This window comes from Myodes glareolus, chromosome 7 (assembly GCF_982192425.1).
Source record: "Myodes glareolus chromosome 7, mMyoGla1.1, whole genome shotgun sequence".
In the NCBI taxonomy this organism is placed as follows: domain Eukaryota; kingdom Metazoa; phylum Chordata; class Mammalia; order Rodentia; family Cricetidae; genus Myodes; species Myodes glareolus.
In genome coordinates this window covers 25182714-25202206 of record NC_142032.1, presented here as the reverse complement: position 1 = coordinate 25202206, position 19493 = coordinate 25182714, and the positions used below count along the sequence as shown (strand labels likewise).

Below are 19493 nucleotides of genomic sequence, written 5' to 3'. Positions count from 1 at the left end.
ACTGTTAAGTGCCATAATGTTATCGGTTCCTGGATGATGAAAATTTATTCCCATGCGTCCTAGAAAATAAAGCAATTTTATCTTAAGCACACACACGCAAAAAAAAATGTTCAATATAATAATTTCAAATATATAAAACATACACATTACAAAACACTACAAATTAATCTATAGCAATGCTATCAGGCCAAAGCATTTACAACAACTTTAAAATCAATTCATAAAACACAGACATGAAAAATCTTAAAACAAAGTCAAATTCTCAACACAAAATACAACCAAACAAAAAGAAGCTTCCATTATAGTCTGAAATTTGTACATCTCATATATTAAAATTTAAATAAGTCTATTTTCTTGATAAGCATTTTATTTAAACAATCATTTATTTATGCCCTTCAAATTAAGGCATAAAAAATAAATTTAGAGAAGTACATATACATGAAGTTTAGAGAGAATAAAAAGATAGTTTCATAATGTTTCAAAAATGCAACATAATTACCAGAGTAGCAAAATGAAGAAAGATGGAATATTTTATGCAAATACAGTCAGGGAAAGCCTGATCTAAAAATTTAAGTTTGTAAGTTGCCCTACCACTCCTTCTCTTTCACAGGTATGGCTGTGTGGTGGGGAGTTATTTTCTTCCATGACTATGTGACCCTAGCGGATGTATAGCTCACCATGTAGACCAGATGGCTCCTAACTCACAGAGATCCTGCCTGTCTTTGCCTCCCAAAAGAACTGGCATTAGAAGCATGCACTACCATGTCTGGCCTCACTACTAACACTCGCATGACCTTGTGACAAATGTAGCTTTCCAGAGGTTCATCTCTATGAATAATACGGGAATTGAAACTTCTGCTCACACTGGTTGGCTTCCTATTTTTGTATACCTCTGAAGTTAAGAACCATTTTTACATTTTTAATGGGCTGGAAAACAGAACAAAAGCAAAGAGTCAATAGAGGCCTGTGTCCTGTAAACCCTAAAATTCTATAGTCCTTCGCAAAGTTTGAACCCTTGATCTGGAAGATAATAAATAGAAGCAGACATTTCAACTAATGGTCATTTGGGATAAAGATTGAAAGGCGTGTACATGGAGGGATTGGGGAGGTAGACAGAGTGAGACTCAGAAGAACAGAAGGAAAGACACACGGGTACGGAATGAAAGATGCAATTGTTTGCTGCTTTTTCATCATTAGAAACAAAGATGATAGATGTATCAAAAAAATTAAAAGTAAACCCATCTATGTATGACTCTGTAAACTCTTAGTATATAGTTACTTTGAGAGTTATGAAATTCACAGAAAAATGTCAATTTTAAGACAAATGTTTTACCACTGAGATATCCCTACAGCCCTAAAAAATGTTACTTTATAGCAGCTGCTTAAATAAATGTTAAACATATTTGGGGGAGAATAGTACAGAGAAAACTGGAGGTAAAGGTTTCTGATTTTTTCCTACAACAAATGCAGCTCTATATGTAATTGAAAAAACCAGTTTTTATTTGGCATTAAACTGTTATTGGGAACTGAAGGCAAACATCATTGCCAAGCTCAAGATCATGGAAAACCTAGAGAACATAATGAAAAAAAAACAAAGTCCTCACTCAATTTTACTACTTTGTGTGTGTGTGTGTGTGTGTGTGTGTGTGTGTGTGTAACTAGGGGAAATTAATGGAACTTTCAAAGAATAATAGAGAAAACATTCTTGAATATTTAATCTCTGTAAAAAAAACTGTTTTCATATTAGCTACAAGATAATTACTAGGAGTTTAAAAGTAACCCCTTGTTTAGAAGACATATTAAAATAACTATACTTGTAGGCATGTCCCACATGTCTTACTATGCCTTTCTACTTCCTAGGTCACTTTAGAGTCTCTGAGAGTTATAGTCTACACCATATACAATTTTGTCTCCTACCTTATAGTCTACACCATATGTGATGCTGTCTCCTACCAACACCTTAATTAAACCTACTTCACAAAAGTTTGTTACTAGCAAAAGACTTGACTCAGTAAGAGAATTACATTATGGTTTCAGCTAATTAAATCAATGTTCTTTACATCTAAAACTAACATCCATGAAGACTAAAAGTGATATCCTCTAATTTAGCTTCATCGTATTCTTGGGCAACCACAATAACCAATTGCTGGGAAGTCTACACTGAAATCCCATCAAGACTTCAAACTCATTGTCCATTAGAACTCAAGGAAAATAGAATCTCTTTAGTTAGATAGCAGCACACACCTATAACCCACACACAGAAGGCAGAGGCAAAAGAATCACAAGATCAAGGTCAGCCTGAGATGCACAGTGAAACCATCTCAAAAAATAAGCAATAACATGAAAAAGTCAGAGATAGGTGCACAGGCCATCTCTGTGAATTCTAGACCAGTCAGTGCTACATATTGAGATCCTGTTTAAACAAAACATGAAAAGCAGAATCTCTTTAACCAATGAATATTCAGAGGACAGTATGAGTTCTTAAAAGGGACCAATGGTCTTTAATATTTTTACAACAAAGAAAGGTTGTCAAGGACATAGAGTAACCACACATTTAGTTGCTCTTCATTCAACTTTAATTCATGTATAATAGAGAATTGCATATGTTACTGACATTGCATCAGATAAGGTTTCTATGTTTGTGAAATGCTGTCCATTTAGCCTCAGAACTTAAGCACAGTTACATGACATCTTGAGTTTTTTCTTGAAGAGCTAGAACATTCCACCTTGTCAAGATGAACTTGAGAGGAAGCGGGCTGCTTCCTAGTTATCGTCCTCTAACCTCATTGGTTACTTGCAACTGTCTTCCTTAAGAAGCAGAGCAAGAAGCTCAGACAGGGTCTTACAGAAGGCTCTGCTGCTTGGGAAAAAAAACACAGTAGATTTTACATTTCCTGGTCTTCTCCCTGATTTTTTCCCAATGAATCTTTAGATAAAAATGAACATAAATCTCATAAGGAGTTCTGTGTCAGTACTGTATCCCTAGAATCTATAATGGGATATAATCTAGGTTTCCTACTAAATAAATATTTTTGGTAAAGTCAGATATGACTTTTTAGTTTATATCTTGGAAAAAGTAGGGTTTAGAGTATAAATGCAATCTATTTTCATTGAATAAAAATTAGCTACATGGAAAAAATAAGACCACTGAAGACAGTTGATTGATACTTTTCACTGAAGACAGCATGCATGAAGCTTTCTTTCCTAAGACTGTGATCATTTAAAATTGTTTTCTTAGTGCAATGTGCACTAAACTTCAATACTTATTACAGGATTTGGGGGAAAGAGAAAGTACATAGCAGCAGCAGAAACCCCGATGCTAAATTCAGAGGAGACCGTTTCTTTTTGCTTCCTTTTGTCCAACAAATGCTGCTGTTGAATCAGCTGTGAAAACAGGACTAAGCGTGTGACATCTGGTGATTTTGTTACTGCAGTCTGGTGCTGCCAAGGTGACATCTGTCACCTGTCCATGAGTCTGCTATTTTTAAAGTGTTCTTGTCAGCTAGCTATCGTTCGAGTATAGTGTAGAATATAAGGTTTCAAAGGCTGGAAGGCATCCTTAGTCTTGCTAGGTTCAAGGATGCTGTGGAAATCTGAGCCTGTCCCACTTTGCTAACATCACAGGACATAGCAGGAGTTAGGAGAGGATGGAGACAGAGGGGAGAGAATAGAGTTATGTTTGTTTACTTAGAATTAAAAAAAATCATATTTTCATAAACTCTATTCATTCATATTTTAAAATCTACCTTATAGGTACTTAAATCTCAGATCCCAAATGAACCCATACTTTTGTGTATCCAAAATAAAAACTACATTTTTATTAATTCAAAATTAGTACCAAGGTCAATTCTTCAGCACATATCTTTTCTAATCACCCACTTTAAAAAAAAAAAAAAGAGGTCAAGTACTTAAGCAGCTTCAAAGAGAATGCTAGTGCTTTGTTCAAGAAAAGAGTTTTTTAACTTCTACCTATTTTCTCTAAAAAGTTAGAGATACACTCCTAGAGAAAGAGTGAAGTCAGGTGTGGTGGACACACCTGTAATACCAGGTCTGTAATACCAAAGCTGAGGCAGAAGACTCTCGGGTTTAAGACCAGCTTGGCTCCACAGCAAGACCCTGTCCCAAAACAGCAGAGAGGGTGGAGGGAACAGCAGGTCTTGAAGCTCTGAGATGGCTCAGCAAGTAAATTTACCATTAAGCCCAACGACCTGAATTCAGTCCCTAAGACATGGTAGTAAAAGAAAAACAGACTCCTACAATTAGTGCTGCGAATTCTACATAAGCACATAAATATTATTTTTTAAAACCTGAATTTCTTTTAAGGCAATGGTAAAATCTGGTACTATAATATAGTATTATAGATCTGTTCCAAATAACCAATAAGCAAAACTGTGAGCTCAGAACTGAAGTCAATGGACAATTTTGGTCAAGTTTTTTTTTTCTTCTCCTGGGAGGGTCAGGCTGTCCTGTGGGCTCCAGTCAGACCCTTCTTAGCAACTGGGACCACAGGCATACTTGCCATCCCATCACAACCGCCATAAATTCTTAAATCCTTTGCACTTGTTTCCTTGATTAAGGTTGCAGCTTAACTGAATTAGAATTTCAGAAGTTAGTACCAAGGTATAATCTTCCTTTCCTAACTACTAGATGATGAAAATGCCGTATCTTAAATCAGGATAAACCAGAGCAAGTAACAGACAAAGGAAGGTGAGACAAGGAGGATCTCAAGTATAGGGTTCAGGATTAGCCTGGGGGACCAAGGGATCCTCACAGAGAAGAAAAGGTTGGCAACAGGGACAAGAACAATCACTTCTTGGTGACTCAGCTGGCCTCGAACAGTCTATAGAGTCTTCTGTCCTTCTCCACTTTAGAAGTTGGACACCAAACTGAGACACTGGGCAAATTGGTCTACAAGTGAAGCTAAGAATCGGCTAACTTTGTAAAGGACAAATTGAAATAGGTTGAAAGAAGTTGACACCGAAATAAGACTAAGCAATGATTCATGCTACAAAATAAATAGCATATTTTCTTCTGAAGGGATCATGTAGAAAAAAAAGTAAAGAACATACATTTCTTTTTTTAAAACAAGGGACCCAACAATTTCCTAAAGGGAACCAATTTTGTGTCTCTGTCATATTACATTTAGATACGAACAGAGAAAGTGTCTCTATAACAGCAAAGGGTGGCATGCATATCTTCCAAGTTTCTGTCAATTTAAATGTGCTGAGGCACTATTACCAGAAAATGAACTATTTTTTTTTCCTCAGACTTTTTCAGTATGTCTTTGAAACGCAGGCCCTTCAATCTGAGTTCTCAACCAACACCTGCTCCTTTCATATTTCAAATCTCAGTCCCATGAATGACAAAGGAAGAGAAAATTCAATATACAGAAACAGTTCATCAGGCACTATCCCCAGGCAGCCAGACTAGTACCCTGGTGTCAGAGTGAGGATGCACTGGATGGAGGAAACCCTTCCCTTCCTGTTGTTGCTACCCCAGCCTGAGGATGGGATCTTGCTTTCTGTCAATCAGCTATTCTGTACAAAGCATATGGCGGCTATTTCCTCATTTATTCTAGTAGGGAGGGTGCCTGACCAATCAAGCCTATTGACCACAGGTTTCCAAGTCAAGAGACAGTCTCATACAAAGACAGCAGAGTGATGAATCTTTTTTCTCTCTTGTCTTATTTCTAACACTAAAAATCCTTTCTCTCTACATAGTTAGGAGAAGGGTTGAATTTGAGCAGAGATCAGTTCCTTCCACCACTCCTACCTCTGCTAACTCAAGGACTCCTGTGCTTAGAAACAAAGTAAGAGCATTCACAACTGTGTGTATATATATATGTGTGTGTGTGTGTGTGTGTGTGTGTCTTTAAAGACATATGTTTTTAAACATACACGTGTACCCCACAGTGTTCTACGACTTAGCTACATACACGTGTACCCCACAGAAGCCACTCCTCTGTGATTCATCAGCTAAACTGACCCAGCATGAGCACAAACACAACAAAAAACTGTGAGGTCTAATTTACTGAATCAGAAGTTTTTCCCTAAACTTCCTTTTCTCACTCTAGCCTTTTCTTTTTCTTGACTTAAAAGAATGCTTGAATAAAATGATTTTTCACTAAATATTTCTTAAATAATAGATACTGATATCTTCTATATGACTACTGCTGTGAATATACACAATGTCCATTTTAAGTATATCATGAAGTAATCTGTGTCATATTTGAATGGTTGGTACCTAGTTGATGGAACTACTTTGAAAGAAACTAGGAGGTGGCCTTGTTGGAGAAGGTGTGTCACTAGGGCTGTGCTTTGAGGTTTCAAACACCCACACCAGGCCCGGTCTCTCTGTAATCTCTCTCTTCCTCTCTCTCCTCCTCCCCTTCTACCCAAGCCCCACCTCCAACTTGAGATTCAAGTGCTGGGCTACTGCTCCTGTTTCATGCCTGCCTGTCATGGTGGTCATGGACTCACCCTCTGAAACCGCAAGCAAGTCCCCAATTAAATACTTTCTTTTGTAAGTTGCCTTGGTCATGGAGTATCTTCGCAACAACAGAACAGTAACTAAGACAATTATGTTATACAGATAAATAGTTTTAGAAAGTCAAGTAACCTAGGGCAGTTTTATTTCCCCTACACATGTCTTTTGAAAGTGATAGTTTCTCCTTCAGTAATCACTACTTATCTATGAAAAATAAAAACAGCTCTGACAATTTGCTGCCAACATTGGGCAAGAAATAAATTTGTACTGATCTGGCTTAATTTATTATGGAAATCGAGAAATAAGCCACATCCATCTCCTTAGGAAACCCCATGCGGTATCTGCAGTTCCCTGTGCCAGGGATTTAATCTTCCTGCCTATTTTATAAGATGTTTTATCTTTAAAGAAGCCAATGGATCCAGTTCAAAAGCTAACTAGAGGCAGATGAAGAACTAAAATCCAGTTTGGACTGTTAGAAAGGCTGTGTTTTGAAATTTCATCTCCTATATAGAAAATGTAGAATGTCTGGGAGGTTCTTAATAAAGATAGCTAAATAACTTTGCTAGTTCTAGGTATAGAGCCTACTACCTTTTAACTTTCTTTTTTGACTCATTATGTATTCTTTAAACTTTTTTTGTATAGTAAGGAAAATGTGGGATCTTTCCTAAATAAAGCCAATTTCTAAGAAAAATAACACCAGTTCAAATGAGTACCCCAAAATCCAACTCTATTTGAGTTTCAAAACACGCATACCCCACAACCCCACAAACGGTGTTTCCATTTCAAGAGGGAAAAGACTGAGGATCTAAGGAGGATGCTTTGGAAGGAAAGAAAACAAGATGGAACAGGACAAAGCACATCCCAGCACACAATAGGTGCCCTAATGTATCATCTAGTTCCTAATGCCTCAACCCACCTGATGCTTCTATCTTTAGAACCATAGGCCATCACTATGAACATGCCCTAAGCAAAAACTATGTGAAGAAAAACTTATAACAGCATCACCTAGGAAAAAGGAAAACTAGAAAGTCTAAATTTAAGTTCAATCAATAAATTATAAATATCAGAAAGAAACATAGGAATTTATTTTAGAAAACAGAAACTAAAGGCTATAACCATCATAATGTTTCTTTGCTTTAAGTTACTTGAGTGTATATGTATGTTCATGTGTGCAGATACATATGTGTGCATGTGGAGATACAACAGAGGACAACCTCTGCTATCATTCCTCGGGTACCGTCCACATGTTTTTGGTTTGCTTTTGAGATGGGGTCTCCCATGACCTGGAACTAATGAGCAGGCTAGGCCCACTGGGCAGTGAGTGCCAAGGGTCTGTCTGCGTGTCTCTCCCCAGCACTGGGATTGTGACACACACTAATATGCCCAACTCTTTTAACTGGGTTCAGGAGATTGAGCTCAGACCATCACGGTGCAAGACAAGTACTCAGACTGAGCTATCTCTGCAGCCTGAAGACTGAGCTTTCTACACAGCTCTACTTCTTAGCCACCTCTTTCATCTAACAATTTTCTTTACTTTCAAAGTAAAAAGTACCTCACACATCTTCTTTTCTCTGCTTCCTTCTTTGTTCCTGTTCTTGGTTTTTTTGAGACAAGTCTTACTATACAGCTCTGTGTGGCCAGGAACTTGTTATGTTTAAGTTCAGGCTGGCCTTGAGCTTATATCATCTTCCTGCCTCTGCTTCCCAAGAGCTGAGATTGTGATGTGCACCACCATGCCCAGTGTCAAAATATTTTCTTAAAGGTGCAAGTGATGTCATTGACCACAGGGACATAGTGATGTCACTGACTTCAGGGAAGTAGTCTGTTTATAGGAAATCATGCAGTGCGCAGTATGACAAATTGGGAAGTTGAAGCCATATTCAGACTATAAAAAAGTAGACACTAAAGGTATCCCAACTCATTAGGATGTATGATGAAGCAGGCTTTTACCTCATATTTCTAGTGAAGAAAAGTCTGCAGAGATAATGGGGCCTGTAATTTTAAAAGGACACCACAAATGGAAAAGGTATTTACATTATAATGAGGTAACCCTCTTTTACTATGCCAGTGCTATACTTAATGAGGCACAAATAGTTTCTGATTTACCAGCATACATAAAATTCTTTAAAATTAATATAGAGAATATAATCTAAAATCCTGTCCTAATTTTTCACTGAAAGAAGAATACAAAGGTGTAACCCTATAATCCTAGGGCTCACAAGGATGAGGCAAAAGAATTGTCTTGAGTTCCAAGGTCAGCCTAGGATAGGGAATGTGTTCTAGGACAGCCTGAGAGAGAGAGAGGGAGGGAGGGAGGGAGGGAGGGAGAGAGAGAGAGAGAGAGAGAGAGAGAGAGAGAGAGAGAAGAGAGAAGAGAGAGAGAGAGGAAGGAAGGCAGAGAATACAGCCCAAGACATAGGAGGTACACAAAAAGAACAGGAGTTAAGAGGTAGGGTAATCAGGAGAGGCTATCCATGGTAGAGAAAAACGATAAATGCAACCTCAAAAGCGTCTAAAAACAATCTGTGAGTATCATTTTTTACATCATTCGCACCTCTAAGTATAACAGGCCTCAAATTACCATGGACCTAATCTTTAACTGAAGAAATATGTGGTAAGTGACTAAATATAACAGCATTTTTTCTTTTCTTTTTTTCTTTTGATGAAGGCCTTAAAATCTAGCTTTTCTCCAGAGCCTTTATTTTCTCCATTGCCTATTGTTACTACTTCACTGAAAAGTAAGAAAAGCAGCAGGAAAATGATGAGCATGACAAGAAAATGGTGAAAAGGATTTCTGGGGAGGAAACAAATGTCCTGTATTCAGTTGCTCACATCCTAGTGAATGTCAGAGAGGAACAAGTCCTCACGATTCCAGAAGATGTAGTGTTCACTCAAGATGGTCATCCCTGTGGCAAACTGTTCAGTTTTTAATTAAAGATCTAATTCAAAATGGAGTGGATATTTCCATACCAGTAACTTGCATTACATTATTAAAATACTGTAGGGTCTCTAAAATGTCAGATAATCTATAAAAAGAACCATCTGTAATTATGAGTTCACATGGTCTCTATAAGTCCTACTATTGTTGATCTTGCAACACTTTACCTCATACTGAACTCAAAACATGCTTATACTTTCAGATATCTTCCTTGTGCTTTAGCCCACACTGTGCAAAGGGCCACTGGCTGCAAATAAGCTGTGCTCTGATGCTCCTATACTAGGAAAGGGTTGGATTCTAACACAATGGAACCATATATATGAAGCCTCCTGTAGGGGTTTTGGAGACTGATTTACTAAATGTCATACTTTCTTGAGGTATACCTGGACTTAAATGAATTCTGCAGATTCAGCGAAAGATTCCAAATGTACAAAGCCCAGAAAATGTGGCTTCAGGTTTCATGCTATAACCATGACCTCAGCTACCCAACATGGACTTCTTTCAGATTAAACAGATTAAGGTTACCAGCTATGATTATTGTAGGTAGCTGAACCCAGGTTAAAAAAGAAAACTTTAAAAACATTCCACAATGCTTTACAGAAGCAAAACAAACACACAAACAAACAAAAACAAAAACAACAAAAAATCACAATTATTAAAAAGCTGATTTTTGCTTAAAACACCAAGCAAGAATGGACATATGAATATTCCTAACCTGCAAAATGATTCCTCCACATTATATCAGCGAAACTCATTGGTGGGCCACTGGGAGGGTAGTGTTTACCTTTCAGAGGCTCATGGTCAGTCCTTATCATATCCATTAAGGAGTTCTCCAAGGAGTGCAAGTTAAAAGTGTCATAGGGCCTACTCCGGTCCTAAAAATAGAAACACAGAACAAAACAACATATAAAATTACTTCATAAAATTAACATTTGTTCTGCTTCCTGCTATAGACTGGGAACATGAATGAAAGTTACAGGCAATTCTAAAAACCACATTCACTCTTTATTAAGAACAATGATAGAGCCAATACTTTCAGCAGAAGTACCTATAATTAAAGCACATCCTTTTTCTGATCATCTATAATATAGGCACCCCATTCCTTTAGACTGACTTTCTTTTGAATGAAATGGATCAAATTTTGCCTTCTACCATCCACTCGCTGTCTTCCAGTGAACACAGATTTCCCACATTCCTAGAGAACAACCAAGAACTTAGTGTAAAATAAGAATCACTTTTCTGAAAAGATCGGAGGTTGTTGTATAAAGAGGCCTGAGGTGACAGGAACAGCAGCTTCACCTGTGCAGCAAGTTCCAGGCCTGTCTGAACTACACACAGGAATTGCCTCAAAATACAAAAAGCAAAACATGACAATGATTTCAAAGTAATTGTAATAAATCACTTTAATATTTATGACCATCAAATTTCATACATGGATAGTTTTTTTAATGTGGAAAAAGAAAAATAAACTCAAGAAAACTGGAAGTGGAGAACTAACGCCCACATACACACCATGTGTTGTCCTCCCTCTAACCTCTACATGCATTCTGGAACACACACTTGCACACACACACACCCATAAATAAGTAAATGCAACAAAATAAATTTTTGTTTTTTTTTATTTTTTCGAAACAGGGTTTCGCTGTGTAACAGTCCTGGCTCTCCTGGAATTCACTCTGCAGACCAGGCTAGCCTCAAACTCACTGAGATCCACCTGCCTCTGCCTCCCAAGTGTTGGGATTAAAGGCCATCACCCAGTAATTTTTTTAAACCAAGAAATAAAATTTTATCATGAAGAGGAGGTTAAACAATAGAGAACAGTCTATCAAACAGATTATTTGACAGAGTATGATGGGACTTGCCTATTATTCCAGTAGTTATGAGGTTGTCATAGAAGGCTAGCCTGGATTACACAGCAAGACCTTGACCCCCCTCCATTTCCCCTAAAAGAAAAGGTTGTCTGATGACATTCAAGAATCTTTCTGGCCAAGGCAGTCTGTTGTTTTCAATTTTGTTGTCATTGTTTTCCCATTTAATCTTTAGTGCAATACTTCAAGGCGAGTAAAAACATATCTACTGTATACATAAGAAAAGTGAGTTTAGCAAGGATTAGAACCCAGATCTACACTCAAAACCAATATCCTAAAGAGTATGAAATTCTGTCCAAAGAAGATGGCCCGATCCACACAGGATAGTAAACAATGATTTCTATGGAAGCATAATATTGCATGTAATCACTGATGAAATAACCTTGCTGGCATGGTGGTAATGAGTTCCAATCACGAGAGGCTATAAGAGTTTAGGTGATTACCTATCAGGAGAATTACAGAACGTATTTAGGAGAGTATCTCATCTATCTAAATTGAAATGATCCTTAAATCAGTCAAACTATCAAAATCACATGTCATTCTGGTTGAAATACAAGTTCCTGGGCTGGGGAAGACAGCTCAGTTGGCAAAGTGCTAGCCTTGCAGGCACAAGGGCTTGAGCTCTCCCAAACCTACATAAAAGCACAGGTTGTGTGGCATGTGCTGGGGAGACAGAGACGGGAAGAGCCCTGGGGCTCACTGCCAGCTAACCTGTCCTGCTCAGAGAGTGCTAGGTCAGTGAGAAACCCTATCTCAAAAGAACAGTGGATGGCTCCTGGGAACCAATATCCAAAGTTAAACTAGAGTCTCCGAGTGTGCTTCCTCTCTCCTGGACTCCAGTTCGAACATACTTAATAATATTTTATAAGGAAAGCCAGCAAGATGGTCAGTGGGGAAAGGGACTTGCTGCCAATCCCAGTGCTTTGGAGATGGTAAAGTACGTGTCCCAGAAGCTAGAGAACTTTAGATCCATCACTTATCTAGAAAACCCAACACAGAAAGAATATCTATAACCCCAGCTGAGAAGGTTGACACAGGCAGATGGGACTCGCTAGCCATTCAGTCTAGCTAAGTTTGCCACTTCAGGTTCAGTCTGAGAATCTGTCCCCAAAATATGGTGGAGACTGATGGCCAAGAACTCCTAGCATCAACTCCAGCCTCTACAAGCAAGCACACGCGCACACACACAAGAGCGCACAACCACTATCTGTACAGTGTCTACTACAACAGCAGGAAGAACACAAGCTGTCTTCTGCAATGCCACAGTCCAGTACTGCAACATAGATTTAAACATCCAGAAGTTCAGGGATACAAACTGAACAGGGTTCATTAATGCTCAACGGATGAAAACGTGACGTGTGAAAGGCATAACAGAATTTTCACATGCTTTTTAGCTGAACAAAACTGCAATCCATTAAGAGACATTTTCTCATAAAATTAATTCTATTCGCGCGTCATCACTTTACATCTGTGACACAGCATTCATCTTTTTGATGAACACCATACAGCTGCATTGTGGGGAGGTCTCTGGCTTCCTCTGGTCTCAAGCTGGGAGCAGTCTCAATTCTTATGTTCTCCAGGAGAAGAATTGAGTCAGGACACAGGAGTAGATCACACAACCAGCGAGAGTTTATAGCCAGAGCAGCAAGAAGCAAGAATTCACTCGAGGCAGAGTGGACCAAGCAAGCAGTCATGCTGATCCTTGCAGGCTGGAACTAATATCTTCTTGTTGTTTCTTCCCATGTGCCTCCCTCAGTGGGGAGTCCTTCTAGGAAAGGGGCATGCTTTCTTCAAAGCCCATTCTACCTAGAATGCAGTCTGTTATAAATAGATGCATGCATACCCCTTAAAATTGAAAATTTTACTAGAAGCCAGGAGGTGTGTGTGGTGCATACCTTTAAACCCAGCACTCGGGAGGCAGAGACAGGCTGCTCTCTGAGTTTGAGGCCAGCCTGGTCTATAGACTGAGTTCTAAGACAGCCAAGGTTACACAAAGAAATCCTATCCTGAAAATCAATCAAACAAACAAACAAACAAAAAAACCTAAAGGAAAGAAGAAATAAAGAAAAGAAAGAAGGAAGGAAGGAAGGAAGGAAGGAAGGAAGGAAGGAAGGAAGGAAGGAAGGAAGGAAGAATTACCAGGGGAAAGTACAACACTCCACGTGTGCTGCACTGACAGAAGTCTTGAGGCCACTTTGATCTGATCTAGCTAGCATGGATCACTATCGCCCACTGTCCTTTACACATCTGTTTCTAGGGCCCTGGGCTTAGTCTATCTGGAGCTGACCACATCCTGTTTCAGGTCCTTGAGCTGCCCCACCCACTGTTCTGTATGTCCTATCTTTGGGGCCTGTTGGTCAGTCCCTTCTGCCTACATGCAGTAAACAATGCTGGAATAACTGATTAACTAGGAAAAAAAAAACAGAAAAGAAAATCTGAAAACTTTGCAATAATGTTCAATGGAAAAAAACTATAATTCACGAATCACAGAAGTTACAAATAGAAATATAAACTGGAATTGAGGCCAGATTCAGCTATGAGTGTGAGACCCTGTCAAAAAAACGGGGGGCAACAAGATGGCTCAGCAGATATTAGTGCCTGCTGGGTAACCCTCAAGTTCTTATTCAACCCTGGGACCCCTAGAGAAAAGCAACATCTCCATATGAGCACTGTGGAATGTGGGCACCCGCACTCAACAACACACAAACTAATAAACAACCCTAAGCAACCAGATAAGCAAATAGCAACTCATGAAGCTATTCCCAAGTTTTATTTCCTTACAGGGGAGAAAAGGAAAAGTTTTCTGTTCATCTTCAACAAGTAGCTCCCCAGAAGAATGAAAATACCTGCAAGCAACACAGTTCGTTGTTGGAGTTCCCTAATAATGACCAGAGATAAGCAGATGTCTGTATTTGACAGAGGTAAATGTCCACACTGCATGAGGCTCAACCTCTTTCCCCTGCCTGAATATTAGTAAATTTATCAAGTATTTAAAATTGTCTCACTACTCAAGAAAGGAAGGCAAGGTAAGGTGCATCTGAAATGGTAGCACTCTTGGGAGGCTGAGGCAGGAGGATGGAGGATGTGAGGGTAACCTGGGTTGCACAATGAGACACTTGCCTGAAGAAACAAAGTCTCTAGGAAGGAAATAGGTTTTGTCATCATCTTGTGCAGATGGAGTCAGTAGTGGCAGCACCAGGGTCCAAATTCAATCAAATCCATGTGCCCACCTCATATCCTCTCTTTTTAAAACTCCTCTTTACCTAACCCAGACAATCTAGAGAGGCTTCTTCCACCTCTGCCATACAAGCCAGCTGGCTCCTGTGCCCTTGGTCAATTACCTCATTCAAGTGACAAGTAATTAACCTGGAGAAGAGCCTTGATCACTCTTCAGCCTGTCCATGGCCCCACCTCTCAGTTCCAGGTCGTTTACTCCTGCTTTTCTGGCTCTTTTATATTTGGGTGTTTCCTTTCCCAGAAACACAAAGTAGAAGACCTTTAAGAGTCAACAGAATCTGGGAACCAAATGATGAAAATAACCATGGCAGGTCAGCAAGATGGCTCACTGGATAATGGAGCTTTAGGCTAAGTCTGATGACCTGAGTTTGATCCCCAGGATACACATGATTAAAGGAGAGAAACAACTCCTTCAAGTTCTTACCTCCACAGGCTGGCTCCCCCTCTTTATCAAACACACACACACACACACACACACACACACACACACACACACACACGAACAAAAAATAAAGTAGGAAAATAACCATGGTACCTTGAAATATGCTAGGCACTGCACTGAGTGTCTTCAATTCTCTGCTACCCTCGGGATAGACGGAGCTTATGCAACTGTTCAGAGTCACGTTGCAAACCTACCAGATAGATGCATAATTGGCAAAGATTTTTTTACCCCATTTAGTAGGCTGCCCCCTTGCTTGGATGATGATGTCTTTTGCCTTTTAGTTTCACAAGGTCCCAATTAGTGTTTATCTTAATGCCTGTGTAATCGGAGTCCTGTGCAGAAAGCCTTTTCTATGCCAGTGAGTTCAAGCATATCCCCTGCTTTCTCTTCTATCAGGTTCAGGGTATATGGTCTTAGGTTGAGGTCCTTGATCCACTTGGAGCTGTTTTGTGTCTGTTTTGTGACATGAATCTATTTTCATTCTTCTATATGCAGTTATTCGGTTTGACCAGCACCAATTGTTGAAGATGCTGCTTTCTTCGATGTGCATTTTGGGCTTCTTTATCCAAAATCAGGTGTTCATATATGTTTGGGTCTTTAATTCTATTTCATTGATCATTGTTGTCTGTTTTTATGCCAATACCATACTTTTTTTTTTTGGTTTGTTTGTTTTGAGACAGAGGTCTCACTATGTAGCCTTGAAGTTAAGATATTTGGCTTCTGTTTGGCCTTTGCTGTTACCCCAGTCTGTCAGGGTCACTGAGTTTCAGGGTTCAGACTCACAGTGGTCCCTGATCATCATGGCAGGTAGGGTAGCAAAGTCTCAATTGGAACTCTGGTTTCAGAAATTCTGAGCAGTCCCAGCTTGGCACTGTGGGAGAGGTGGGTGACAAACAAGCCAACAGGAAAGGGGACTGACTTGGAATGGGGGTGGGAGGGTCTCTGAAGTAAGGTCCCAGGCCCAGGGCCCAGAGGTTGGTGGACTGGTTAGACATGGGGGGAGGCAGGGAATCTGGCTCTGGAACTCCAGCCTGGGAGTTCTCAGTCTTGTTGTTTGAGACCTGGTGGCAGGTAAGATCCAGTGGCCTCCCACTTGGGTTTCCCTTAGTCTCTCCAGGACTACGATGACACGGCTGCATGGCACTGCCTGACCTACCTTTGTAAAACGGGCATTTGCTGTATGGCTTAATTGATGAATTGATTCTTCTCAAGCACACACACAGAGCACAACAAAAAATACCAAAGTCTCCAGTCCGACCTTCTCTTTCTCATCACTATAAATATCTGACATGTATTTTTGCAAATGTTTAAAAATACAAAGTTGGTCCTTCCAGGCAAGCACAGATTTGGTGTCTGTAGACTGGAAAGCAGAGCATAAATGTCTGTCTGAGCAAAGGGCAGCTGTACTGTACACATGCAATCTTTTTACTGCCCCATTTTCTCAATAACAGCAGTTTACACAACAGGTACTATAAGTAACCCAGAGTCGATTCCAGGTTTCATGGGCTGGGATGACTAAGCAGGGAAAGGCCCTTGACACAGCAAACCTGACAACCCAAGTTGTCACACGGTCGGGAAAGAACCAGCTCCCACAAGTTGTTCTCTGACCTCCATGAGCACCCCAAACAACAAAGGAAATAGAAATATTTTAAGATTAAATTTTCAGTAAGATATGTATAGGTTGTATATCAATGCACCATTTTTGAATGTAGATTTTGGTTATCTGCACAGGGAGCCCTGAGACCAACCCACAACAGACATGAAGAATTATATTTCTATCTCTCCATTCTATATTATCTTTTCTCTAAACATGAAAATTTGCATATCATGTAGTTTGCTTTCTTTGATCAATACTATGCTTCTGAGACAGTTCCCTTTTATTAGGTTATAGTTTCACCTTTCCCCTCCTCCATCCAATCATAAATACATCTTTCTTACAAAGTAATCATGTCATCATTTCAATGTAGATCGATGAAATCATTTCTGACTTGAGGATTTCATTCGTTGTTCTAAGAATGTCCATTTGGTCATTTGTTTTTGGTTTTTTTTAGTTTTTTTTTTATCCTTTTTTAAAAAAATGATTTATCCTTATTTCATGTGCATTGGTGGTTTTTTTCCTGCATGTATATCTATATTAAGGTGTCAGATCCCCTGGAACTGGAATTACAGTTGTGAGCTGCAACATGGGTGCTGAGAATTGAACCCAGGTCCTCTTGAAGAGCAGTCAGTGCTCTTAACCACTGACCCAGCTCCTGTCCATTTGGTCCTTTAACTTCATCTTTTCTCTCCTTGCTCTACTTGGGCACAACTGTCCCTCAACCCATGATTTCTATTAATATTATCACTAATACTGAAACAAAGATTTATGGACTTTCCTAGCCCTGAGTAAAAACCAGAGGCAATAAATACATAAGAGCCCAGCATAGAGCGACTTCAAGCACAGATGCAATTAAGAATACAAGGAACAGATCAAACACTTAGTGTTGACTACTGAATAGGAGCAGCAAACAATTACATACGTAGTAAAAAAAACTTTCCATGAATTGCATAGAATTGTAGGACTTTGTGCCTCTAAACCAACTACTACTATTAGCTGTTATAACCCGACCAGAAGAGGGGGTTCTTTATTAATTTGCAGTTTACTGAAATGACAAGCAATCTGGCACACATTACCCAAAAGTAAAAACCTCTTATAAATAAAGGGAACTCTGACCTTGCAGGGAAAGAGGAGAAAAGCTTTACCACATACAGAGCTTCCTTTCTCTTAAGTGTGGAGCCCCTCATTTTAACTGTCCCTAATGAGGCTGCTAGAGCTGTTGCTAGAGAAGATGACAATTAGCCACTGGCAAGCAACTGTTCCTTCCATATAACCTAATATCCTTAGAAAATTGACATTTTTCTTTTTTTCTTTTGGTTTTTCAAAACAGGGTTACTCTGTGTAGCCCTGGCTGGAACTCTCTCTGTGGACCAGGTGGCAGGCTAACTCAGAGATCTCCTGCCTCAAAGACATTCGCCACCACACCCAGTTTGAATATCCTTTAAAACATGTTTGTTTGTTTGTTTGTTTTTAAAAGGTCTTCGACACAACAGTCCTAAATATAACCTTGAATAAGATTAGGAGCTAAACAGAAATAACTAGTTCCTATCTTTTCTTCTTGAAGGTGACTAATTCCAATTACCTTAACCTTTTTTATCACACTGTAATTTTTTTTCTGTGCTGTGCTAATAGCAAACCAAGATAACCTAAGTTTTGAAATGGTTTTTAAAAAATCAAGGAGGCGGGGGATTAGAGTGCCTGAATGTCACGCACAAAACCCCAGGCTTGATCCCAAATATAGCAGTGTTCAAACTTCCCATAATCCCATTACTTGAGAAGTAGAGGCAGAACCAGGAATTCAAGGTAACCCTCAGCTATATATGGAGTTCCAGGCCAGCAGGTGTTGTTTTAAAAACAATTTAACAAAACACAGGATAGCAGCCTCTCCCAGTTTGAGCATGCTCACTTATGAGAGGGGCCCAACTCAGGCACAGCTCTGCCTACTCTCTTCCTACTCCCGCCCTCTGACATTTTCTTCACAGCTCTTATCATTGGCTTCAGCAAAACAAGAAGGAAAAGAGGCTCTGTTTATCAACTGTAGGGAAGCCGGTTCTTCCAAACCCTTACTCATCTGAAATGACTACATATAGAAGCCTGATTCTGCAGGGAAATCTGGGGGGGGGGCAGGGGTCAAATGTACAAAAAAGTACAAACAACTGATTGTGTTCAATAGTTCATATTGAAGCAGTACATACACGCTTGTGTCAAGTGAGTACAAGATCACGAGGTAGGGCTCAACGATTCAATGATGCGAAGTTAGTCTGCATGTATGAGGCCCTTGGGTCAGTTTCTATACTACAAAACAGAGAGGGAAAAGGGAAGCAAGGGAAGAAGGAAAGGAAAGAGGAAAGGCAGGTGGCACAAGCTCATAAGCAAGCACGTGAGGCTGAGACAGACAGGAGGGCCATCACAAGGTCAGGGCAAGGTCAGCCTAGGCTACCCAGTGTACTACCCAATCAAGGCTATAGCATGAGACCTGCAGAAAGGAGGCAGGAAGAGGGAAGTAGATCATGTTTGGCAGTGTGCAATGTAAAAGGCAGAAATAAAACCTACGGAGGATACAGAGAGGGCCATCAGGGACTACCATATAAACAGGCTTGAAGGGACTTCAAACATTAATCTGTCCCTTTTCCTGATTTATTGTGTGTATTGACTTTTGAAAATGACCAGCTGATGATGTTCCGAGTCATTGTGTTGACAAGCAGACTATCATCCCAAGCAGGTCGTTAATAATGTGAGGGGAAGCTTGGTCCTGACTATCAAGGCCTATCTTATGACATATGCAAAAAGTACATTAAGTTCTTTATAGTCTTCTGCTGTGGGATATTTGTGCACTACGTGAAGATGTACTGCTGTGATTGGTGTAATAAAAAGTTAAATGGCCAATATAGGCAGAAGAGATAGGTGGGACTTCCGGGTAGAGAG

The 19493-nt window shown here is 39.6% G+C and overlaps 1 protein-coding gene across 9 annotated transcripts in view; it reads right to left on the bottom strand.

Annotated features, from left to right (window-relative positions):
- Positions 1–19493, bottom strand: part of Cpeb3 (cytoplasmic polyadenylation element binding protein 3) — a 191716-nt gene that overhangs the window by 101174 nt on the left and 71049 nt on the right. For 7 of the 9 annotated variants that reach the window (XM_085693823.2, XM_085693818.2, XM_085693819.2 and 4 more), the window contains 2 exons: positions 10140–10299; positions 3–59 (listed from right to left, as the gene is read on the bottom strand). In XM_085693823.2, coding sequence (XP_085549949.2) covers positions 3–59; positions 10140–10299 — 217 coding nt within the window. The remainder of the gene's footprint in view (positions 1–2; positions 60–10139; positions 10300–19493) is intronic. The other 2 variants (XM_085693820.2, XM_085693821.2) reach the window with 1 other exon arrangement.